The 26,285-nt window shown below is 39.2% G+C and overlaps 1 protein-coding gene across 2 annotated transcripts in view; it reads left to right on the top strand.

Moving 5' to 3' along the window:
* Positions 1-26,285, top strand: part of ERBB4 (erb-b2 receptor tyrosine kinase 4) — a 579,983-nt gene that overhangs the window by 431,254 nt on the left and 122,444 nt on the right. For both annotated transcript variants that reach the window (XM_081937069.1, XM_081937068.1), the window contains exon 19: positions 4,100-4,285. In XM_081937069.1, coding sequence (XP_081793195.1) covers positions 4,100-4,285 — 186 coding nt within the window. The remainder of the gene's footprint in view (positions 1-4,099; positions 4,286-26,285) is intronic.

Genomic DNA, 26,285 nt, shown 5'->3' with positions numbered 1-26,285 from the left:
CTGGTTCAGCCTAAAATTAAATGTGTCTTTTTGTGCAGCAGCAGCAGGACTTATACTGAATTGATAATCAACTTCTATTCCACTATGTTTTCTTCTTTTTCAAGCCAGGTATTCCCTATCTATACCTTTGCATTGATTTTTGTTCCCTAACTGAATGTTGTATCACATACAGCTTTGATGAGTATTCCTTCAAACACTTTATCCCAATCATTGATGAATAGGTGGGCCAGGACTTACCCTTGTTAACATCCATTTGATCTTTCTCTGTTTTTTTAAAGCGTCTCTCAGTACAATTTTCAATCCAGCTATGTATTTATTTAATCATGATGGTATCTAGCATACACTAGCTAGGAAGTATATCTTAGAGTACCTTGTCAGCGATCGTTCGAATTCACAACAGATATACCCAGGGCTACTTGCAATCCAGATTTGAAGTTCTACACACACATACCTGCAGTTGCATGACCTCATTTTGGATGGTTTGCAACCATTTGTGGACATTTACAGCATCCCATGGTAACATAGTCATAGCTATTTACCACCCTTTTGCCAGAAACCAGTATTTATTTCTGATTTCTGGCAAGAAAACACTCATTGTGGACAATGGATTTGCTTAATGACTACCATGGTTCACTGAATAAATGCTACAAAAAAGTTCACAAAATTTTGCATAGCCACATGATGACCTGCTTAATGACTGACATGACTTATGACTGTAATTCTAGGCCCAATTATGGTTGTAAGTTGAAAACAACTATAAGAAGGTAGTTTAAAAGTCTCACAGTAGGAAATCCTGCTTTTCTGTTCTCTCTTTTCTCTTAACTCATGAGTTTTATTAGAAAAGACTGAACTAACTAACTAAAAGCTAACTAACTGCACCACACACCACTTTGACAGAAACAGCAACTCTGGTAAAAGCAAAGCTGGAGGACTTTGTACTGCAGATGTGGAATTCTTAATTGTCATTTGTTGGCCATTTTATTTACCTAGAGAGATTTCTGTTATAGTTATCACTGCTGTCTATATTCCACCTGATGCAAATATTAGCACAGCACTCTGTAAGTTACATGACGCCATTGAGGGCAGCAGCAAACTTACCCTGAGGTCGTTTTTATCATGGCTGGGGATTTTAATCAAGCTAGTCTAAAGTCTGTTCTCCTTAAGTTAGTGCAGTATGTGCAGTGTACCACCAGAGGTAAGAATACTCTAGACCATATGTACTCAAATTTAAGACAGGCATATAGAGCAATCCCCCTCTCCCATCTGGGTATGTCTGACCACATCTCTCTGCTACTGTGCCCAAAGTATATCCCTCTTAGGAAAAGGATACGACCAGTCTTGAAAACTGTCAAAATCTGGCTGGAGAGAGCACTCTGCCAGTTGCAGGACTGCTTTGAGACTACTGAGTGGAGTATGTTTGAACATTTGGAGCTGCAAGAATTCACTGACACTGTACTCTCAAACATTAAAACATGCACAGACAATGTAACAGTGAATAAGCTCATCAGAGTTTACAGTAATTGTAAACCCTGGATGTCAGAAGAAGTACAATCACTTCTGAGAGCCCGAAACTCCACCTTCAAGGCAGGAAACAAAGACAAATACAATGAAGCCAGGGCAAACTTGAGAAGAGGCATTAAGGCGGCTAAACAGAAATGCAAACAAAAGGTAGAGAAGTATCTGGAAGATAATAACTCAAGACAGGTGTGGCAAGGGCTACAACACCTAACCAACTATAAGGGCAATACAAAAAAATAGCCAATGCTAATGCTCTGCTAGTAAAGGAGCTAAATAGCTTCTTCACCCTCTTTGAGGTCAAAAGATCAGTCTCTGTGGCTCTAGCCCTCTCAAATATTGGAATGCTGCTTTAATGTCACCCCTAGTCCCTAGACTAGCCAAACCCAAATCCTGCAACTGGTCTTCATATGTTTTAGACTCCAGGCCTTTAATCAACTTAGTTGCTCTTCTTTGCACTTTTTCTAAAGTATCAACATCTTTTTTGTAATGTGGTGACCAAGACTGGATGCAATATTCCAGATGTGGTCTTACTGAGGCTTTATAAAGCAGTACTAGTACTTCATGTGATTTTGATTCTATGCTTCTGTTTATACAACCAAGGATTGTATTAGCTTTTTTGTCTGCTGCCACACACTGCTGGCTCATTTTTAAGTGATCCTCTTCTAGGACTCTAAGGTCCCTCTCACAGTTACTTTTTTTGAGCCAGGTTTTGCTTAATCTGTACTTGTAGCTTTGGCTCTTTCTGCCCAGGTGTGAAACCTTGCTTTTCTCCTATTAAATTTCATTTTGTTGGTTAGGACCCATTGTTCAAGTCTGTCAAAACCTTTTTGGACCCTGAGCTTGTCTTCTGGAGTGTTGGCTATTCCTGCCAGCTTATGTGTAGGGCAGTAGTGGGTTCCGGATTGCGTTCCAATGGGTACGGGCACGCGCATGGGTTGTAGTGACAAATGAAGCTTCCACAAGTCTCCGCGATGGTCCAGCTGCTCAGTGGAGCATCGCACCGGTGCTGTATGCACCATGTACATCTGCGGAAGCACTGACAACTTTAAAACATGGTAAGTAGCGCGGGCGGGCAGGTGGGACCTCTGGAGCACCGTACAAGAACAGTACCCGGTGCTCTGGGCAGGATCTGGTACGCCCGTACCGGGGCGTACCGCTTGCAACCACCACTGGTGTAGGGTCACAGCTCATCTGTGGGGTCCTGGGCTATCTATCTTTATTGTTCATTCATTTTTTTATATGTGTTCTTTTAAAATATTGTCTAAGGTTTGAATGCAGTCAGATTAGTTTTGTTTTGATCCACAGAATTATATGAATCCTTCAGATCTCCAAACTAAATATTCAATCTATTAATCAGTGAATCCAATGTAGATCTTAGTGCCAGTTTGTGACATTTCCATGCTTTTATACCCATTGCAAAATGCAGAATATCCAGCTGTATCTGTGCCTTGAAGGTGAAGGAACAATAATAGATGAATTTTTTTTTTATAAATTCAGTAAAGTTGAATTAAGATATCATGGGAATGCAGTTAATATTGTACATAGTCCTTTCTCCTTCAAGCAGGAAGAAAAATCCCCATAGAGAGAGTTCTTTAAAAGAAGATTGTGTAACCAATCAAAATGCCAAAGCATCTAAGTTGTGCTTCTAAATCAGGTTGTACCTTGGAGTTTATATGTTTTGGTTTCTTGTCAAATACACTTTTTGCAATTGGATAAATCATGAACACTATTGAAACTTGATTCTTCTGGGACCTCGAAGAGATGACTTTTCTGTGGCTGTCCTTGCCCTCTCAGATAATCCCACCCTCAACTCGTTTAGAAAATTCTAAATATGTAGCTCTTTCAGCAAGCCCTGGGGCAGGGTGACACTGTACTGACACTGGGATTTTATTTCTTACTGATGTTTTTTCCTCTAAATGTAGCACTATGTTGTTGTTTATTTCTTGTTTTATTGTTTTAATATGCTATACACTGCTTGGAATTGGTTGGAAGATTGAGGTGACTTATACATTCAACAAACAAACAAGAAATTGTTTTGCTGAAATCTGCTTTCTCTGAGGAAATTCTATTAAAACAGTGTCTATTCAGCAAGGTTTTCTGCAAAAACATATGAAGATTTTCTTTTTAAAAAATTCTGATGAAATTGATGGAAGGAACGATATGCAACAGTGGTATTTTGGGATTTAAACTAATCCACATATCCTTAAATAATGCAAAAAGAACAAACTATTAAAAATCACATTACAAAAACATTAGCAATATAACTCAAAGAAAGAAATAAAATTAATCATCCATGAAATGATTAAGAGAATAAAAGGTACTAAAATAAGGGCAGCCAAATATCTTTGGGAACAATATTCTATAATCAGGTTAGCATCAGCAGAATAGACCCTATTATCAGTTAGTAATCTGAGCATCGCTATAAGATGAAGATCCTAAAAGAATGTGCTGGCTCACAGGGGAGAAAATGGACTTTCCTGAATTTCTTATTTAGCAATTCTGTATTTAACTGGAAGCAGAGAATATCCTTTGCATTAGAACACTGAGCTGTAATTTCAATTTCATTATTTTTTTCTTTTAGGAAGCACTTATAATGGCAAGTATGGACCATCCACATCTGGTTCGGTTACTAGGAGTCTGTTTGAGCCCCACTATCCAACTAGTTACTCAGCTGATGCCCCACGGTTGTTTACTAGACTACGTGCATGAACATAAAGATAACATTGGTTCTCAGGTTTTGCTGAACTGGTGTGTTCAGATAGCCAAGGTAAGTCATTATTTATGGGCTAGAACCTGTCATTCATTTTCACTTTAGATTTCATACTGTTTTGAGAAATGTATGTGGGGGAGTAGGGTTTGCTTTGTTTTTAAATTATTTCTGTGTAGCATTAGGGTAATTTATGAATTGCGTGGTTATAACTGTAAAGGACAAGGGAAATTTCAAATTCTTTTACTAAATTGCTATATATTTTCTTTTATTGAGAATTATACCCTTCATTTTTAGTACTGATATGCTTATTTTTCTGAAGCAAAATTTGTATCTGCCAAATTATCACTTTTTGAAATTGTCTAATACAGCGGTCCGCAACCTTTGCGAGTTGGCGGCCATGGTGGGGGGGAACAGGGGAAACGGGTCACATGAGCAGCAGGCTGGTGTGCTTTCACCAGTGATGGGTTTCAATTTTTTTAGAACATCTTCTGTAGGTGTGGCCTGCTTTGTGGGAGTGGCTTGCTGGCCATGTGACCGGGTGGGAGTGGCTTGCCAGCCATGTGACTGGGTGGGCATGGCCAACTTGTAAAATGTGATGAAACTTACTTAACAACGCTCTTGCTTAGCACCCAAAATGTTGGCTCAGAAACTCTGCATTTGAAGCACACAAGTCTTAAAGCTGTCAAGTTACAAGACCCTTGCACCCCTAACCCTTTAGAAAAAAAACCAGGGTTGTTCAAACTTGACAGCTTTAAGACTTGTGGACTTCAACTCCCAGAATTCCTCCTCTCGCTCTTCATCTTGATGATGTGTGGACGGGCCGGGGGAGGGAGCTGGAACTGGTTCTAACCTGCACTGTAGATTTGTAGAACCTCTTCTATAGAAGAGGTTAGAACTTGCAGGAACCCACCCCTGGCTCTCACTCACGTGCAGCTTGACTTGCACAAGCAGTGGGCTGGCACATATGTGCATGCATGCACAGCTTAAGTTGGGCTGGCTCTCATGTGCTCAGGCCCACCACTTGAACAAGCTGAGCTGCGGGTGTACACAGGCCTGCCAGCCCGCCACTTGTGGGGCCTACTTCCGAATAGAACATGACCCGGTAGTGAGGTTGGGAACCCACAGCCCAGAGGTTGAGATTAATAAAATGTAATTTTAAAAAGAAGATACTCTAGATTTCTGGATTATAGCGAATTTTTGTGTATAGAAGAAATAGTTGCATTTTGACCAATTTAATCACCCATGCTTGAAACTGGTTTAACAGTTTGACAAAGGAATCAAACAATGTATATTTTTATCTGGGGAATTCATTGTAATATAAATTTCCAAATTCTCAAATCAAGTTTGCTTGATTAGAAAATTAAGTGCCATTCAGGGGTTTCCAGAGAATCTTGCTCCTTTTGTATAGTCAACTTTGCAACAGGAAAAAGAATGTGGCTTGCATTGTGACACTGTGATCTTGCCTTTCTCACTCAGATCTGCTCCCCTTGCCCTTTCATTCTGCTGTGACCACTTCTGGTCACATTACAAAATATGTGAAAAGAATGTCATATTAGAATATCTTCTGGATTCAATTGTGTAGCCAAATGCTGCAACCTCAGAAAGTGAGATGTGAATGCCTGTTTATAAGATGTTAATACCAGAAGCCTTGAAAGTAAATTTCTGCATCACTTCCTCAAAAATGTTTCCTAGGCTCTTCTATTTGGACATTTTCTTCCAAAAGATTAATACTGCCTTTTGGGTGAGGTGGTCAAACAGATGATAACCGATCAACGGCAATAGTGCTTGGATGAAAGGGATTTTCTGCACTCATTTCAATCTGGCTTCATCCTTGATTGACTTTATATTTGACCTGTACTGGAAGAAGAAAGAAGAGCATAGCCCTGATGATTTACCTGGATCTCTTGGTTGTTTTAGATAACATCAATCATTATATTCCCTTGCAACAGGGCTGTTAAATGGGATTCTGGCATTTGTGATATAGTCGTTCATCTCCTTTATTTTTAAGCTACTATAGAAAGTCATTTAGGGATTTGTAATTATTAGACTTCAGATCCATTTCAGCAGATGAGATAAGGCTGTGATCAGAAGTATCACTCAGAGTTGAAGACAGACCTTTTGATAATTGGATCTAATAAGAGCTTTTATGACTATATTTTCTGGACTAGTACCCGATGACTTCATATTTGGCTTGTTAAAGTCAACCTTTAGTACTACATTTTGTTCTACATTTAGTTCTACATTTTGGAGCATATCTAGTCTACATTTTAGCTCTAGTTGATGACCAGAAGCTGGTCATAAAACAGATACTGTTAATTTTCATACATTTTAATTATAGAACCATTTTGAAGTTAAAGTAAAAACTGATGAATAATTCAGTAAACCTTATTAGAATTCAGTTTTTCTGGATATTATTTCTACTTATGGTGGTAACCAAAACTATTCACTTTTGGAGTATGTGGCCAAAGTTGCTTTGCAAAATTGCACTGGATTTATTCTCAGGTGTAGATTTCCTAAAGCAGTTCAACAAGATTTATTGTGCCTGTCTGGAAACTTACCAGAGCACAATCCAAAATATCCACTGACCCTTTCAGACAGTTATTTGTATGGCCTGAAGTTGTTTTGGATGTTTGCTTTTTATTAACTGTATCTCTGTCTACATCAGTTTCTGGTGACAGTTTTCTGTGCTGACGCTGAAGAAGAAGGAACAGAAGGTCTTTAGTTTTATTGTGAATTTTGTTATGTGAATGGTTTAAAATGAGGTTATCTCTGCTGTAGTAGGCATCAGCCCTATTCTGTTTGTCTTTGTCTGCTTTTGTGCAGTGTTATTTATTAAAGCTCCTGGTTCAGATAAATTATTTGGCATGAAAGTTCCTTTCCAGCTGTCTCAAATTGTGTATGAAAAGCTACAAATACTGGAAAGAATCTCACTCTGCCAGGAGCAATATGCTTCTCACAATATCATTTTTGGAAGCGGGTAATTAGTTAATATTATTGAAGATTATCCAGTTAGGATTGAGATTTTTCTTGTCATTTTGTACATCAATAGTGTTTATATATTTTAAAAACAAAAGTGGAATTGTAATACATTTGCCAGAAGTTTTCCTTTCCCAGAAAACTTTTCAAAAAATGTATATGTTTTTATATGCCAGCAGACTCATAATGCAATCTGTTTTTGCCTTTTTGAAACGAATTTCACTGAGTTCATGGGGAGAATAGAATATAATACTTTATTTGGCCGAGTTTGACTCAAGGAAATTGTCTCCAGTGTAGAAGCTCTCAGTATACATGCAAAGCAGCAGAGTAATAATAACCATCATAGTAATACCAATAAGAGGGAGTAGTACAAAAGTTAAGAAGGATAATAATAATTACACTACAGATGTAAAACATGGATAAATATACATAGACAGTAGACAGTACTGTGAGAATTAGGTGTCCAGCAGAGTAATATAATGAGGAAGAAACTGTCCCTGTGTCTCGTTTTGCATGAGGAGAGTAGTTGAAACAGTTTATGTCCAGGATGTGAAGGGTCTGTAAATATTTTCTTAGCTCGCTCTCTCTCTCTCTCTCTCTCTCTCTCTCTCTCTCTCTCTCTCTCTCTCTCTCTCTCTCTCTCTCTCTCTCTCTCTCTCTCTCTCTCTCTCTCTCTCTCCATACATACATACATACATACATACATACATACATACATACATACATACATACATATGCAGATCTTATATACAGATCTTCTATGGAAGGCAGGTTGCAATTGCTTGTCCAAATTATCCATTGAAGTCTGTACTGTCCTGTTTAATTGCTGTACCAAACCAGACAGTTATAGAAGTACAAATGACAGACTCAATAATTTGTCTGTAAAACTGTATCAACAAGTTCTGGGGTAGTTTGAACTTTCTGAGTTGATGTTGTGCCTTTTTAATGATGGTTGTAATTTAAAGTGTCCATTTTAAGTCTTGGAAGATTATAGAATCCAGAAACTTGAATTCTCTACTGTTGATACTGTAATTGTGCTGTTGAAAATTGTAGGAGTTCTTTCTAAAATCCACAGTCTTATTCCCCAAAGCCAAGGTATAGTGGCTTTGATATTTCTGAATGTGTCCATCACACTGTTTAATACTTAAACTAGGTACCTTCTTAAAAGGGCAAGTATTCTACATATTCTCTAAAACAATTGTTAAGCTTAGCATAGACACATATGAGATGTATCCAAATTCTTGGTTTGAGGCATGTAACATTATCAAATTTGTCAAATTGCACAGACATGGATTTTATCTCATTGCAGTAAGAAGTTAGATTTCATTTATACCATGTCCTCTGCATAGTGCTTCGTATTCCCAAAAAGACTAAACTTCACGTGAATGAGGTGAAATGATGAAATATACTTTTTCCATGCTTTAGCACAGGGGTGTCAAACTCACGAAACATTCTCTTCATGTGATGTATCACAACTTTCCCCTGCTCTCTAAAATGGGGGTGGCCGTAACCAGCGTGTGTCGCATCTGGCCTGCAGGCCATGAATTTGACACCCCTGCTTTAGCATCATGACCTATTTGAATCTCATTTTGAAAATTCTGTCCTATTTCAATTATTTATGAGGGCATGGAAACTGAAATAATATTTTGATCCTTTTTCCCCAGATTATCAAGCCTCTTTTCATATTTTGTAATCTGATAATTCTGTAACAATATTATTCTTAATAATAATAATAACAACAAAAACAAGAAGCCACAGTAATAAGCAATTTTGTACATTGGGAAGTCAGTGACATCCTAGGGGATATCCCTTTAAGAACTTTTGGATAGAAAATAATTCCAAAATTACATTAACCTTCACAAAGTATAAATTGGGAGAGAAAATAAAATAATATTAGCCTAAAAACATAGGAATCATTTTTTTTCAGAAAAAAACAGTTCATTGTTGTTCTGTCTCTATGAAACTTGTTCCCCTTTAGTTTAAAGGAATTTTTTCCCCATTTACAACTCAAAATGGAGATCCATTATTTAGGCATCTACTGTACCATAGTAAATCCATTAGTTTTCATACATTCATGAATTAATTGAACATTTTTATTCGAGAATGTTGTGTTCCTCATCACAAAATTAACAGGAAATGTCAGAATTTTTGAAGAAATCTGTAGGACTGATCCAAGGACTATAGGACTATCCGAAGTAACTTTGAGTGTTCTGGAATGTTCTCTTACTAGATCTCAGCATAGCAACTTGCAGATATGAGTTGTTTCCAGTTTTAGTCTACTGTACATACAGTTTTACAGTGTAAGACATTCAGAACATGTCATTTTTGGTTGTTCTGGAAGCTGATGAAAACCATGTCATGCTGTTAACTGAGTGCTGAATTGCTGCTGTCATACCACATCCATCAAGGGTAGGTATAGCACAAACATGTGGAACTGATGTTCCTAAGAGATAAACCCAATGAAATTAGTTAACCTTGCATAAATTACCTGTTACTTTTAGATTACCATATCTCTATGAATGTTAATACTGAGATCAAGATACTCACCTAGTATTCAATAGGATTTCCATGGTTACACTAGCTTAAAAATCAAGTTCAGGGAACATTATAGCATTTCCTACACCTCTCCTGTGTGAATCAGCAGCCACAGTGATTAGCACAGAGAGAACAAGCCTTCACAGTTAAAATAGTTTTCTAAGATTAGGGCCATTTGGCTGTATTGTTAGAGAAGAGCCTTTTTCCTTTTATTCTTCTTGGCAGCATTTGATTGATAAGCAGGCTAGTTAAAAGCAGCTTTTGTTATTTTGAAGCAGCCAGGAGTGAAAGATGGGCAGACTGTGTGTGCAGTAGGAGGAAGCAAGGTTCAGCTAAAAGGTTGAGAAGAGGTGAAGGGACGTAGCTGTGGTTCAAGGTCTGTCTTTCTTTTTTATTAAGCAGCTCTGGCTTACAGTTTATGAAAAGCCTGCTGGAGAGTGTACAAAGGATGAGGTTAATGATGGTCATCTATCAGCTGCTCGTATTTGAAAGTTCAAGATGTCGCTATTCCCAAACTCCATGCCATGACAGGGCTAATTGTATAATTATTATGCTGCACCAACAATATACTTAAGCTAGTAAGGAGCAGGACTAAAGTCTATTTAATTGCCACTCTGGGAGAGTTCATTTACCAAAGCAGAAGTTTACTAATGGAGGCACTCTGATAAGACGTGTAGTCTTTAGCCCATGAAACCAAAAGCCTACAGTATCCAGCTCTGCAGTTTTTGCAGCGATATTCTTCTCATTTTGCTCCAAAGGATGTTGGTTATGGGGTGTGGATCAATCTCACCATTTCCCCCTTTCTACGGAGTCTTGAACTAAAATCTTCAAGCTTATACATTTGGACACAACCCCCCCACCCCTGCCATATTTGCTTTAGGCAGGCAACTCACCGTCCAGCTCCATCCTAGTCATGCTAGGGATGACACAAAATAATGTCAAGCAGCAGGTCTCATTAATCTTATTTTATATATTTATATTTGGAGAATAGAAATGGAAAAAAATCAATTAAATACAGGCAAACAAAAAGGGTGGTAACGCAGAGGGGCACCTAAAAAGAATCTCTTTCTCAGCCAAATGTCCCTTAAACATTTGTTTCTTTTATATACCCCCATTTTCTGACCTAAGTGATTCTGGCAGGGCTATATCATTCGATTAGTAGGCTGAAACAAATAATTTGTTGCCTATTCCTGGATAACAAGAAGGGCCAGTAAAAGCTTTTCTTCTAAAGGAGTTTAGCAATAGTGAAGATACAATCAGAAATGCTGCATCCCTAGTGGTCCTTTGAACTTCCTGGAAGAGTGATGGGAAAGGACAGGCCAGATGGAAGAGCCAAAAGGGATGGAGCTCAGAGGGGTTTTGGGATGGAATCTGACTTCACTTGAGCCTGGAAGAAAGCTTATACCAAAGAGGAGTCATTGCCCCAGATCAGGCCTGATCATTTACAGAACTAAGTAGGAATAAATAGGGCAAGTTATTAATGGACACTAAGAATCCATACTTCTCTGCCTCTAAGCAAAAAACATTATCATAAAGGTGGGAGTGGGGATGGAGGCAGAGGTGGGTTCCTACTGGTTGGGCCCTGTTCAGCCGAACTGATAGTGGTATGGCGGCCTGGGTCACTGGAACTGCCACACCCCTGCCACGCCCCTGAACCGGTTCCCCGGTCGCCACCGTTGCTGCCGCCATCTTTGTTTTTTAGTTCTGCGCATGCACAGAACAATTTTCATTGAATTGCGCATACGCACACACAAGCAAAGCACACACATGAGCGAACTGGCAATGAAGTCGGTCAGAACCCACCCCTGGATGGAGGGGAGGGCTATCTTGGTCCAGTGAATCAAAAAAGCAGCTACTGAATAGGCAGCCATTATATTGTACATCTTTTGAAGCATGGTAACTATGAACCATTAGATTTACCAAAGAACTCTAAACGTTTATTTCCATTTTTAAGTTTTCTATTTACATAGCCACATTTTGTATTTGCTAAGATGCATAACACAATATACGGCAATCTATGGACATTTATAGTGCCCTCATAGCATCGCCAGCTATCACTGGAGTGATATAATGCCTGCCTTTATTGCTATTGTTTTGGAACAATGATGGATAGATAATTCTACAAGTGGCTATAAGTTGCTAGAAGAGAAATAACTTAAATTCAATAACATGTACAATAACTCCTAGTATTTTCTGTATTGTACATTCCTAAATCTATTACTGTGTTTAGTCATTTATTTTGGTAATCTTGTCACTCAAGGGAAAAGTGGTGAAAAGGAAAGAAAAATCTTGTTCAATATACTACTTTTGCATCAGATGATGTGGCCCAATTTGTTTATGTACTCTCTGCACTCATACAGATGGTCTAGTAGAAATTTGATATGATATTCTTACAATTTAATATGTTATATCTATGGGCCTAAAAAGTTATTCATATTCCTGGTCTAAGGAGGAGTAATACAACATTAGAAACCCAGTAACCATCCCTCATATAATCCCTTGTGGCATAGTTGCTGTTGCAGTTTCTCCCAGAAGTCTAATATGAAATTAAATCCTGACTAGAAAAAAGATTGGAGCAATCCCTCTAAGGACATTCATTGAAGAGAAAAGACAGCACTTGCTGCATAAAAATAGAAGAACCCTACCTAAAACTTACTGGAGGTCTTCATTTTAAGGATATGCATGATATGGCTCTCTGAGAGACAGAGGACGGCTACTTCTTTATTTTCCTGGAATTCTTGAACATGAACAGGTTTCAGCAGATTGCTGAGTCTTGGGAAAAATCAGTCCGGGTGTGGATTTCAATATTATATACTTGTTTAAACAAATAGCCTAGCTGAAGAAATGGAGACAGGGATGGATTTGTCATACTTGTATATTATATTCATGTGATATTTCTGAAGAAAATACAGCAACTTAGTTTTCATTATCACTAAGTAATAAAGAACGCTGACTTGACACTGTGTGTAAAATTGAAATTTAGTGGACTGAATACTGTTATTTCCAATAGAAGCCAAGTGCCTAGTCCCCCTGAGTCTTTTTGAAACTACAGGACTCATCAGACTATGTTCCTCTAATTACTACAGCATTATTAATTATGGCTAACACATTGCAAAGGAGGACAGCCATTATGCCCTTGGAGAGCTGCCACTGAAGCATAGCATCCAATTACAGTAATTAAGAATTGTAGGGTGGGATATTTTTTGGTTCATTCTTCTCTATTTTCAAATTTATTCTTCATCTTGTATAATCTTGAACTCAATTTTCTCAACTCTTTTGACTTTTTACCTTTCTTTCTGTTTATTCTACTACCTTTTGGTTGGTTACACTTGTATTTTCTTTCAAGGTAACTTCGATTTTCTTTTTCTTTTCTTTTGTCATCAATCACCCTTTCTGAGGTCCCCCCCCCAAAAAAAAGCTCATTTCAGTTAGGATGTTTGCATATTAGGGATCTCAATTGGACCACCCAGATCAGATTCAAATTCAAGATTTAAGAATGGCAAGATTCTAGTATTGATTAAATAAAAGATTTATCCATAAGGTATATGGAGGAAACATTGCCTGCAACTGCTTCACTTTTAGGAACATAATGGGATGAAACTAGAGGTCTGGGTGATCACTCATGGATTTCCCATGAATAAAGAGAACTGGTCTGTGTCTTTTAATCACACATATGGGAAAGTGTGAATAATGACAGTGACCTATATATTATGCCTATTTTCAGCCCTAGGTCATTTGTTTTCCTACATTTTCTACCTTGAAATGGCAGTAATCCAGGACATCAAGTGTGGGGAATGCAAGAAAGAGGTTTGAGGGGCAGATGTAGCCCTGAGGCTTAGATTGTCCATTCTGCTTTAGAGGACATTCAACTTTCAAGTTTCACTCATAATTTTGAAATGGGGATGGGGATGGTCTGAAAGGTCTGAAAGACTACAAATAGAGTAGAAATAGATTGAACTGTTATATTGCTAAGATTACTTTAGTAGATTTCCTTAGTAGACTTGATTGTTTTATTGCTCCTAGTCTGAATCCTAATGTCAGCGTTCCAAATATCATGCAGAATTAAATCATTGTCCAAAGCAAAGTTATCCTTAAAACTCCAATTTAATAAGACAGACATGTTGGCATTATGCTGTGAAATTTCAACTCTGATGTACATCCTGTGGGTTCACCCAGTTGAAAGTTCAATATCTATCCCCACACCCCATAATTCATCACATGGTCCAATCTTCATCTTCCACACTGGCATGTACACCCCTCTGCTTCCGGTCAGGTGTCGAGGTACGGAGACAAAAGATGACTTTGAGCTTCTAAGAAGAACCATAAAAATACATTCCACAATCCTACTCCTTTCTATTCCCCCCTCCCAACTACTACACTAATGAACCAGCATAAGAAATTAATAAAAAGTGTGGCAGGCCAAAGATCCTAAAAGGAACATAACTACAGGCCTGACACCTATTCAATCCTAGTCTTGAGTCCTATTCAAAATGTTATAGAACTATTCTTCCATCTGTTTTCAATGAGTAACATCACAATGAATTGCCCCAAGTTGAGTTTGAGTCTTGCTTAACATAGGTTACCAAAACTGACCTCTTCCATTAATCTCTGAGGTTTTCTCTATCCATAACTGTAGTTTATTAAGTCTGGTTCTTATTTATTAAATTGGACAAATGTCCATTTCACAGTTCCAATAAAATGAACACCCATTCAATATAGAACAGACCCAAAGCAATGTTACTGTTGGATATTCCAAGGGTCGTATATTTTCTTCAACTTAAACTCCAGAAACCTTTTAGTAGGTGAAAAGCAAAAATTACCTTGGTGTAATTTATAGGTGATATTAGACTAATAGAACATTCATTCTATTATATATTTCTTATGTATATATAATACGTATGTATGTATGTATGTATGTATGCATGCATGCATGCATGTATGTATGTATGTATTTGTGTTACAACCCCTGGTATGCCCTGGTATATATCTCAAACAGGTTTTATTGGTTTTTACAAATTTTTCCAGGGAAAAAGGGTTAAAAAGGATATAATAAATTTTGACAGCTACATCGTGCAGGGGACAGCAGTCCCCCCAAGTCTCACAACTTTTACAAAAAAATAGAAATACATCAACATTTGAATAAGAATTATCAGTTTTATGTTTAACACTAAGTCATCAGTATCTTTCAATCATTTTTTTGTATCACTTCCGTAAAGGTACATTATAACAACAATTGCAATAATATTTCAAGTCACTTTTGTGATCTGAGTTTTCTGGTTGCTGCATCCTCCCCCCCCCTCCCGTCTATTGGCAGAGCCTCAGCCCCTCCCTCCCTCGTCTCTTGTGTATCATCCCCCATTTCATCTAGGAGAGCACTACGTTTTTTAGTGAAAGCCTCCACCTCCACAACTGTGTTAATTCTAATTTTGCTGCCCTCCCAAAAAATCAACATGCCTTCTGGTAATAACCACCTAAACCAGACCCCTTTATTATATTTTTTTTTTGCTAAAGAGGAATATTTCTTACTTTCTTTGGGATCTGTTTAAGAATGGTTATTTCTTTATCTTTGTATTTTAGTGGTCCTCCCCTTTGAGCTCCTAGAACCTCATCTCTTGTAGTCTTTCTAAGAAATTTAACATGAACTTCCCTTGGAACATTGTGTGTTCTTGCATATGCTGAGTTAATCCTATCAATCAAGTCTATATCCCACCAAAGCTGTTGTTTATCTCTATTAATATATTCTGCTAGTATTGTGGTCATAATCTCCTTAAGATCTTCATTCTCAACTTCTGGCATGTTTTGGAACCTAAGGAAAAAATACATCCTTTCAAATTCCGTTTTTATCATGTGGTTTTCAAATTCTACATTCCCCCTCTGGATTGTCTTAACCTCGCCCCTCATCCCGACCGCACCCTCCTCCAGTACATCTATTCTCTGTTCATTCTGTATGGCTTGTTGTTTCATTTCTCTGAGCTGATCATTTAAGTCTTTCAGTTGTTTTTTCATTTCGTCCTGTCCCTTTAAGATAGATTGAAGCATCTGATGGATAGATGAGTCCTTTGTACTCTCTTCAGGGGCTTTGGGTTGTAGAAATGACCCCAATTGTGACTGTTGAGTAACTAGACTCGACGTAGAAGATGTCGGGGCCGACGAAGCCTTACCAGGCGGTAATTTCTTTGGACCCATGATAAAGTTCAGAGTTAGTTATTAATCTGTGCAAAGAAATGGCATCTGTGGGAGAGCACAGCTGGTAGAGATCACAAGGCAAGCAGATCCAAGGGAAAATAAATCTTGTAGTACAGGACTAGATCAAACAGGTAAATCAAAATATTCCAAATCCAAGGGAAAAGCGTATTTAGAGAGGCTCCTGGAGGTCTCTGGGGTGGAAACTAGTTCAGAACCATAACATCTTCCAAAGGAGGAATTTCATTCATAAAGACAAAGAAGAAGGAGGAAGTGGCCATCTTAGCTCAGCCTTTACAGGTGGTCAGGAAACAACAAGTCCAAAGTTCCCATAAGTAGTTTAAAAAAGAATCAGTTCAACCATGCTTTCTCTCGCAATTGTAGTCAAAAATTATTTTTCCATTGTTTAGAGGAAGTGAAAGTAGGTTTTAAACTCTCTCTCTCTCCTATGAGAGGGAGAGATTTTACCAGTGCCGCTTTTCTGAGGGGGGTGGAAATTCCCCCCCCTCCAATCTTAACTCTTCCCAAGGTTGAAACAAAGTTCTGAGAAAAGAACTGCAATTCATCAATTGAATAAGCCAGTAAAAGACTTGGGGAGATCCCCCACCTCACCGCACTTGAGCTGCATCTTTCAAATTAATTATTTCCTTCCAGGCTCCGTTCGGTGAAGGCGCGTGGTGGCATTCCGCGCACCCCCCACGCTTTCCGGCTCCTGGGGCAAAGCTGGAGATCCCCCTGCAGCCGCCACCATTCCAGGGGGCCCCAGCAAGCCACCCCTGCAGCAGGGCGCCCCTCCAAGGCACCCTGTGCTCCCCCTAGACTTAAGGGGAGCCCACCGAAACAGCGAACGGCGGACGCACGCGTCCGTTGCCTTCGGCTACCAGAAGTCGACTCCTCTAATATATTTTTAACAATACTGGGAATTATCCAAGAATTACTTGTAGAATGAGCCCTTTTTCATAGTTGTTAATCTGCATCAATAAATATATCTAGAATATTAAAACAAAGTGTTATTATTTTAGTGTGGTAATGCCAAACCAAGCATACCTTTTGAAACCAGTGTGAGGCAGCATATATTGGAGGTAAAGGCACCAAAATAATATTCAGTAAAACACTTTGACTATCATCAAATATACTGAGGCAGTTGGAAAAAGAAACCCATTAAGGTTTTTTTTAGCAGTTCCCAATTGACTGTCTTGGAAAAGTATTATTGAAAACCTCTCCTAAATCAGATTCAAGATATTATAGCAGCTTCTATGAAGGTCTGTCAGGAATTCCATTATAAACCCATATTTTTCATGTTTATAAGGTAACCACTCTTTTTTCCCCAGATAGTGACTTGTTATAAGAAGTCTTGCTTTGAGGCAATTTTGTTTTTTATTATTTAAGGAATTTATATGTAAGATCATTTTGGATTACTTAAAAATTAAACTGAATATCGTTGTTTATTGCAGTAAGCTTTTTCTAAAAAACTTATTTTCTTATATTTTAACATGTTCAAAGCTGCATATTTATTACACAACTAATTCCTTACCAATAAGTATTAGAGCAGAAATACTTTATATAGAAAGCACATATATACTCTACTGTGCATCTTAAATGTATGACAATAATAAGATATTAACTTTTGATTAATAAGTGTATGTTATTACTTAGACTAATAATAATATTATATTTGGATACAGAGTGTGTCATTTCTTCTGCAGAATTAAGGTTTGTCATATAACCAATTTCATTGTATTTAAGTTCAATGACAATAAAGATTATACTTATACTATAAAATAATCCTTTATTTACAGTCACAGACCAAAACACAACCACTACAAAAGAGACACAGCAGCCAGTCACCAAAAGCCCAACTAAGGGAGGTTACAGCTCTCTCCTCTAATCAGGGACGTGTGGTCAGGGGAGGCAGGGGAGGCAGGGGAGGCAGGGGAGGCAGAGCCTCACCTCTCATCATGAAATAATTTATAATAATAATATATATTTCCTCCCATCCCTTTTACACGGCTCCCGCTAAGCTCCGGTAAGGAGAAGAGCCTTTGGGGAGTGAAGAGGAAGAGGAGGGAGGAGGAGAGGAGGTGCGCCCGCGGGGCGGTGCCAGCTGGGCAACCGGCGGAGGCAGGAGGGTTCTCGGAAGCACCAATAACCTTCCTGCCTTCACTGTACTTTGCGTGCTCCTCGCGACTGCAGTAGGCGTCCAGAAGTGGCAGGGGCTGTTGGGCTGGAAGCCCAAACCCCATTAGCCACAAAAGCCACTTCTGGACATATATTGCAGTCGCAAGGAGTACACAAGTCCAGCAGAGGCAGGAAGGTTCTCGTCGTTCCCCAGTCGCTTTCGTGGCTTTGTCATCAAGTCCGGGAGTGCCGACAACATTTCTGCTGCCTCCCCTGGACTTCATCTTGATGACATCGCCGCAGCTACCCAGCGCAGACAGACTGAGGTAGCCAGAGTGGCGCCGAGGCAATCCGGCGGGCGAGCGACCGAGGACCAGGCTGCCTGATCCTCCATCGCTCTCTCGCTCGCTCTTTCATCCGCCCGGACCGCCTCGGCGCCATTCTGGCTACCTCCGTCCGTCCGCACCCAGCAGCTGCGGTGACATCATCAAGACGAAGTGGCTTGGAGGCGAAGTGCTTTTCAGTGCTTTTCTGTGCATCCGGCATTTAGGTAGATAGCCGGATGTCCTAAACGCCAGATGCACAGAAAAGCACTGAAAAGCAGCTGCTGTTGGGTATCGTGGAGCGCAAGCTGGCGGAGCGCACTCAGGAAAGCAGGAAATAGGATCACGTGTGCTGGAGGCTGAGGCAGCCTCAGCCTCCAGCACACGTGGTCCCATTCCCCGCCTTCCTGATGACGTCACCAGCCTCACCAGCCATAAACCTCACCGCACGTCACTGCCTCTAATGGTCACAGCTCTCAAGAAACCCTGGAAACCTGAGAGGTGATGTACAAGGAGATATCCCCAAGGCAATGCACAAACAAATCACAGCCATCAGGTCCAGAAGGGAGAGTTTCAGGAAGAGACAGTAACCTAGATCTGTCCGCGCTATACATAGGGCAAAATAGAAGGACATGCTCCGCTGTCTCAACCTCGGCTCTGTCACAAGGGCACAGCCGCTCATTAATTGGGAGCCTCTTGAAATGACCATCCAGAAGTGCTGAGGGTAAGACATTGAAGCAAGCTAGGGAAAAGGCTCTTCTATACTTGGGAATGGTTAGGGTATAAAAATAGGAAGCCATCCTCAATCCATAGTTATTAACTTGGTTGAGAGTCAGGGGGGAGCAAGTTTTATTGGCTCTGGCTTGTAGATATTGTAAATCAATGTCCACAAGCCGTTGGACTATCCTAAATTGGGCATCCTTGAGGTCGTAGTTTCCCAAGGCATCCTCCGTGAAACCTAGCAGATGAAGTTTCTTCAGCAGCTCTTTCTCCCAGCGAGAAATATGGGAGTCCATGAACACCAGGGAGAGGTAGCTGACAGGAACTGCCAGAAAGAGCACCCGAAACCATTTAAAGGTGTTTATCCAGGCCATACATTCCACCGATCGAATGCCCAGTTCCAGGTATATCGGGGCAAAACCAACACAAGGGGTAGACCCAGAAGTTTTCTAAGAAAAGCAGCCTGGGTTCTTTCAATGCAATCCTTGAAGCCCCGTATCCATATGGGAATGCCGTAAAGAGTTTGGGCCAGCGTTTTGGCTTTGTAAATACGTAGGGCAGATGGAATGAACTGGCCACCCTGGGTATAAAAGAATCTTAAAATCTGCTGGTGACTACAGGAGGCCGAGTTCAGCACCTGGGTTCGATGTCTAGTCCAGGCACCAGTGTTCTGAAATTGAATACCTAGATACTTAAAATGGAAAATTTTAAATACAATTTCGTTGTATTTAAGTTCAATGACAATAAAGATTATACTTATACTTATATGTACAGGACATCAACAAAGTTCATTTCAAATGGATACAATTATTATTTCTAAGTTTATTTGCTTTTACTGTAAGTGAAAAATGTAAATATGTTTTGAAAATGGAGAAAAATGTGTTTCATTATGTAATTGATATGATTGATCCCCCGCACAAGGATGTAGAAGTGTCATGAATATTTACTTATTAACCATTATAAATATTTATGGAAAGGGAAGGGATTTTTATTCCAGCAACTATAAAGCACGAAAGAGACTAGCCTAATTTGTTATTTTTCCCACCCAACATAGTTTCAATTTTTTGCTTGTAGCTAAGACAGGTTGATTTATTGCTTTGAGAACTCAGAAATTCTCTCCTTCCACAAAGTCTACTGGATTCTGTGCTAGTTGCTCCAACAGCAAAATCACAGCCATATGGATGCTGAATTGCCTTGAATACTCTTAAGCTTCTAATATCTATGAAGCTTGGGGAAAGTCAATTAAAAGTCAGGGTTTCAGATAATGGCCTCTTTGGTTGTGTTGTTACTTCAACTAATTTTCCCATTGACGTGGCCTCCTATATTAACAGGAATCTATCTCCAAGTGTTGTTTGCTTCTAGATCCCATAGCATTTATACATTCCTAAGATTCATTAATTCAATATTAGTTTAAGGATAATATCTATTGAAATCTAAAAAAGTAATTGAAAATAAAGTTTTTCCCATAATAACATTTCTTTCAAAGTTCATACTAATTCACTGTTGTTTCCACAGTGAACTAGTATAAACTAGTCAGTACATATCAATGCAACTCATACTTAAGTCCCAGATCAAGGTCACTGTTTAATAATAACAATATAAGAGGAGAAGGAAGGAGAACATGAAGCCAGAACCACATGGATCTTGGCACACTTTTGATGTCAAGCCAGCATTTAAGCCCATGGGATCATCTGGCAGTCAGGTATCATTAGTCGACACTATCTCCCTCTTTCCATCTCCGCCATCTGTTTCCATCAATTCCATTTGTGTAAATTAACTCTCAACATGCCACCATTCTCACTCTTGTCTTGATTCTTCTTCTTGTGTCCTACAGTTTTTCTCCTAGGTCAGATGCAGTGACCTATATTTAAGACTTTTCCGGAAATCTTTAATGAATTTGTTTTGCCCCTTAGGTATCCTATGGCATCAGTCTCATTGCACAAGCAAGCTGGTACTATAAGATAGCAGCAAATAGTTCATTGCTTCTTTATTTTGTGAGTCCACATCAGTCTTTTTCCAGCCTGTGGCTGTGTGGTGCCTCTTACGTTTCCTTCCTTTTATTCTTTATGGTTCATCCTTAAAATGTATGTAATGTCCTCTTCCACTCCAGGCTAATCATTTTCAAAAGTAGAGTTAGGAGTGGAGATACAGCAAGGCACAGGAAAGGCTAGGCTGAAGGGCTTTCCAAGCATCCAGACATCGCAAAGCCTCGACTCATAAGGTGGCTGTGGTTTCTCCAGAAGATCATGAGGTTTTGTACTGAGCGTTTGAACTGTACTGCTATTGTAGGAAGCCTGTTCAGTTCTTGGGGAGCTGACATAGGCCCTACTCAGTCCTAAATTTGAGAAGTGGTTTACTCAGAACTTTCCCATATAAATTTTCCCCTCCCTCCCAATATAATTTATTCTCATTCAGCCTGCTGTTATAACCTTATACCAGCAAGGAAATTATCTGGGTCAGTTTTCCTCTCTGCTGGCCTCAGTAAGAAAAAATAATTTGCCACACTGTGATTTTTTTTTTTTTACTGCATACCAGTAGGTGAGCCTTCAGTCTTCTCTTTTCTCCAGTCTCTGAATCCTCTCTGTGACCACCTGCTGTCAGACTCCACATAGTCCACATTGGTTGAGCTGTTAATCAGCCTGGCATTCTTTGCATAAAGTCTTGGGTCTCCTTTACTGCTTGTTCACAATTGTCTATATGTCAGTGGATGGAGGGTTGACTGCCCTGCTGGCTTCAAAAATAATTCCTTTCTTCTCTCCCCCCACCCCCCCACTCCCAAATTTGTTTCTCAGCTGTCTCTCAGTCGCTTCCTCAGAATTGGCTCCCTTCCCCTTCTATTTCTGCTGCCACTACTTTGATTGTAGGGGGAAGATATTATTTACCACTTTCCAAAATCTGTTCCTCTACCATCTCTAAGGATACTATTTCCTACAATCCCAGACTTCAGCTATATGGATTATTATCTTTACTTTTCCTGCATTGCATCAACTTTCCTGCAAATTACAAGGTTGCACACCAGGAACTATTCATTTATTTATCATATGGCACATTCACATTACATTTCAATAAAAATGTAAGAGATAAAAATACAGAATAGGAAATATAAAATCTAAAAATATCATAAATGTATGTCTAGATTATAGATATATAAACTTCATTTGTCACAGTCAGAAAGTCAACAATGTCTTCATTATAGGCCCTATTTTGATACTGTCACTATATTGTTTTTCAGCCCCACAGTCACAAATCAGTGATGGTACTCTGCCCCACTTAAGAGGATCTATGCATCTATGCGAATTCGGTTCAGTGTTGCCCATATCACATGGGGCTGGTCAAATCCAGGAGGTTTTTTCCAAGATGCATGGCAAACTTCAACATTGGGAAGGGGGGGGGATTTCTATCCAATGTTGTTTCCACACATTGTGTATGTTAAAACCAACTTTGACAAGTATTTTAGCAGTAGAAATAGTTGAGTGTCTAGATCACAATCTGTTTCTCTTCAAAAGGCTACGTCATTCAATATTGGCAACTGGGAGTTATCAATAGTCTTCAAGTACTCTTTCAGGAAAGCATTTTTTTGTCTTACTTCTGGGGGCAGTATATGACTCAAAAAGGCCACCAATATGTGGAAGTAGTAGTAATGATGCACGTTGACTCATCAGAATTGTGTATCAATCCTATTTGTGTATGGACTTTTAAGCCATCCTAAGGCACAATGCTCTGTTGAATAAACCAAACTGCGTACAGATATTCACAGTGAAAAATTACCCAACTTATGCTTGCTGGCAGAACTTTATCTGTGCCTATGAGATATCAGTGTTCCTAAATTACTAAACAATGGATAACCACAAGGTATATAGCCAATATGCCTCATACAAGGGCCAAAAAGTCTGCCTATGCATATGATTAGGCTTTAGCCACCCAGCATAAGTCCTTTGAGATAACTGAGGATGTCCTCACTTCCAGCTTACTAGATAATATTAGATAAGTATTTTCATAAATGGAAGCTAATCCAACAAAAATGGAAGTAACATGCTTCCATCTTTGTAATAGATTAGCGGGCAGAGAGCTTAATGTACAGTTCAAGGGAAACTGACTGAATCACAATAAGTAGCCTAAATATCTTGAGGTTACCCTGGACAGGACACTTTCCTATAAAGACAAAGACTGCTGACAAACTGAGAAGTAGAAATAACATCCTACATAAATTGTGCGGTACTGGCTGGGGTTTCGCAACACCAGGGACTAGTGATTATTTTCTCTTTAAAAATAAAATTAGAGAAAGCACAAGTCTTTTTCCTGCCTGCATATTATGATCATGATTGGAAATGAATTACTGTGCAGTTACTCTGGAGAAAACAAAGTCAGGAAATAGAACCGTATAGTAAGTAAAGTATATATATTTTAAATTACTTTAACACATATTAATGCTATTTTATGTTCCTAAAGCTATTTTCTTATCCCCTCTTTCCCTTTCTTGCTATAGTACAAGGAAGGGTAACTAGTTGCAATATTTTCAACTGTAGCTTTCAGAAACCCTAGCTGAGCTAAAAATATACCATAATCCAAAATGTCTAGAGGGCACAGAGTTCCTATGTCTGATTTCGCACAACATTATTACAATATAAAAAGTGAAATGTTTTGAACTATCTATTAAAAATATAGTCTTGCCTCAGGTAACAGGATTTTCTCTATATATTTACATATTAAGTTATATTTCCATAGCTGTTAGAAAACCCCAGATACATATTCTATGACTCATCTTGTACTCGAAAATCATTTTTGCTTCAATATATTTCCTAGAAAAATTATTGAGTATTTGAATTTTAGAAGGCTGGAGTCAGGCCACATTTTAGTGATAACATGTTTGCTGTGTAAGAAGTTCACACAATATTATTCCTTTTTTTTTGCCACAAAAGTATTGCAGACAATGTTTAGGTTGTTAATTATTGCGGACAGTAGATATCTGAATGTTTGTGGAGATTCTCAGTCATCCAGGTCATAGTTATCCCAAAGCTGAAGAAGCTTCTTGGATGAGAAGCGAAACAACAAAGAAAAACAACAAAATCCAGTTGTCTCTTGAAAAAGGGATAGATATCTGAACTTGAATCTGTTAGGTTTACCTTCCTGAGTTGAGTCCTTTCCAGGCGTTTCTTATTCTACCATTCTTTCTGCTTATATCTTACATTCTTAATTAGCATTCCATGATTCCATGATGTTGTCCTGTAAAGAAGTAGAAATGAGAGAGAATAATTCTGGAAAGCATTTTCTTATTACATGCCAATAGTTGTATCGTACTGACATGATTTGTGCTGACATACATTACCTGGTTCTATCATATACAATTGGTTTATAGGTACCTTAGTTACATTTCTGCTATTAGCAAAACTATCTTGGAATTATTTTCAGAGTATAATTGGTGTCAGGGAGTATATATTGAATTTCTTTTAGAGCCAACTAGGGTGAATGTCTCTAAAAAGATAAAATTCTAAACTAAATTCTTCTGAAGGCTTCTGAGCAGTTTCAGAAGGATTCAGCAGCAGGCTACGTGTCTGCAAAAATGAATACATTTCTCCCCAAGCAGTTTATCTGTTGAAAATACCAAGGAGAGGAGAAGGAAGAAGGAAAGTTGCTTTGAGGCTGACATAACTCTAGCTCCAAAAACTTTTACTAAGGCTCTTCAATGCTGGAGCTCAGATAAAGAAGCAATGTTCATTTATAACGGAACTGCAACATTTACAACAGTGACGTGCAGTCAGGTGAGGCAAGTGAGGCACAGCCTCCCCACTCTCATCATGAAAAAAAAAAGTAAAAGGAAAAAGCTGAGCTAGTTGCTGCCTCACCGTGGATGACTCTGCTTAACATCACTGGTGCTCTCCCTCCCCAGGTGTAGTGACTTCCTCCCCAGGCCCCCATTCATTCCTCTCTCTCACACACACAGCTGGATAAAACTATATAAAAATCTAGCCCAGCTTCACTGATTACAAGTTTGAAAAGGCAACGTGGCTCCACCTGCAATCAAACTACACTTGGGGAGGGAGAGCACAAGCGAGCACTGAGGAGACCACAGGAGGAGGCAGGAAGCCAGGCAAAGAGCCATGCTGTAGTACACACACTTCCCCCCAGCCTCTTTCTTTTGGAAGGCTCGGCTCGGCTCCCCTCCGGCTTCTCTGCCTCTCCTCTCACCCCAGCCTGCCAGCAGGAGGTGGTGGGTGGGCTTTATTGTGTTCCAGGCATTTCCCACCCAGACAGCAGGCTGCATTTGCAATGGTGGAGGTGTTTGGGAAAGGCAGCAGGGGAATGGGGGGGGGATGGCAGAGGAGCTGCTTTCAAGCCACTGGAAAAGATATCCAATCCAACTTTTGTGTGTGTGTGGGTTTGTTTGAGAGTGAGTGAGAGAGGGAAGGGGTAGGAGAGATAGTCCAATCCAACTTGTGTGTGTGTGTGTGTGTGTGTGTGTGTGTGTGTTTGAGAGAGGGGGAGGAAGGGAGAGAGGGAGGAAGGAGGGGAAGGAGAAGAAAAAGAAAGAAGGAGCAAAGGAGAAAAACAAATGCTGTCACTTTAAATTGGAACTGAGCATGCCTGGCTGTGGAATTCTGGGAGTTGAAGTCCACAAGTCTAAAAATATTTGAAACCCAGCACTGTGTCAGTGCCTCACCAGTCATAAACCTCACCGCACGTCACTGATTTACAAGTGAGTTCTCTTTTTACCAACAAGGTAATGGCTATAATAATTTTTGTTGGCAGGAGAAGTTTCGTTGGATATTTTATGTATCCGTGACATTAAACAGTAACCTAAAGAGTTTCAGTTTTAGTGGACATTGAAGAAATTATATTAAAAAATCTCATTTGCTAGAATAGAGCAACTCTTCTAAAAGGCAGTTTAGCCTTCCTGATTAGACTACCAGAACTTTGTTCATCCAGATTATACTACCAGAATTATTATTGCACTATATTTAGCTTTTTGTGCCCATGGGAAATAATATGTCTTTTAGAAAAGATTTAAATCTGTGCTTTACTGATGTTTGAAGTGACTTGAATTCATGAAAGATTCAGTTGGAAGTGGTATGGGTATCTTAGTCTAGTTATTTGTTGAAGGTTCAGAATATAATCACTTCCAAACTTCAACATTTAAGCCACAAATATTTAAGCCAGAAAAGTATATTCATTCTCTCTCTCTCTCTCTCTCTCTCCCTCCCTCC

The sequence above is a fragment of the Natrix helvetica genome (genome assembly GCF_964273705.1).
Source record: "Natrix helvetica genome assembly, chromosome: 1".
NCBI classification, from domain to species: Eukaryota; Metazoa; Chordata; class Lepidosauria; order Squamata; family Natricidae; genus Natrix; species Natrix helvetica.
The sequence above is the reverse complement of the archived record's forward strand: the minus strand, read 5'-3'. Positions and strand labels throughout refer to the sequence as shown.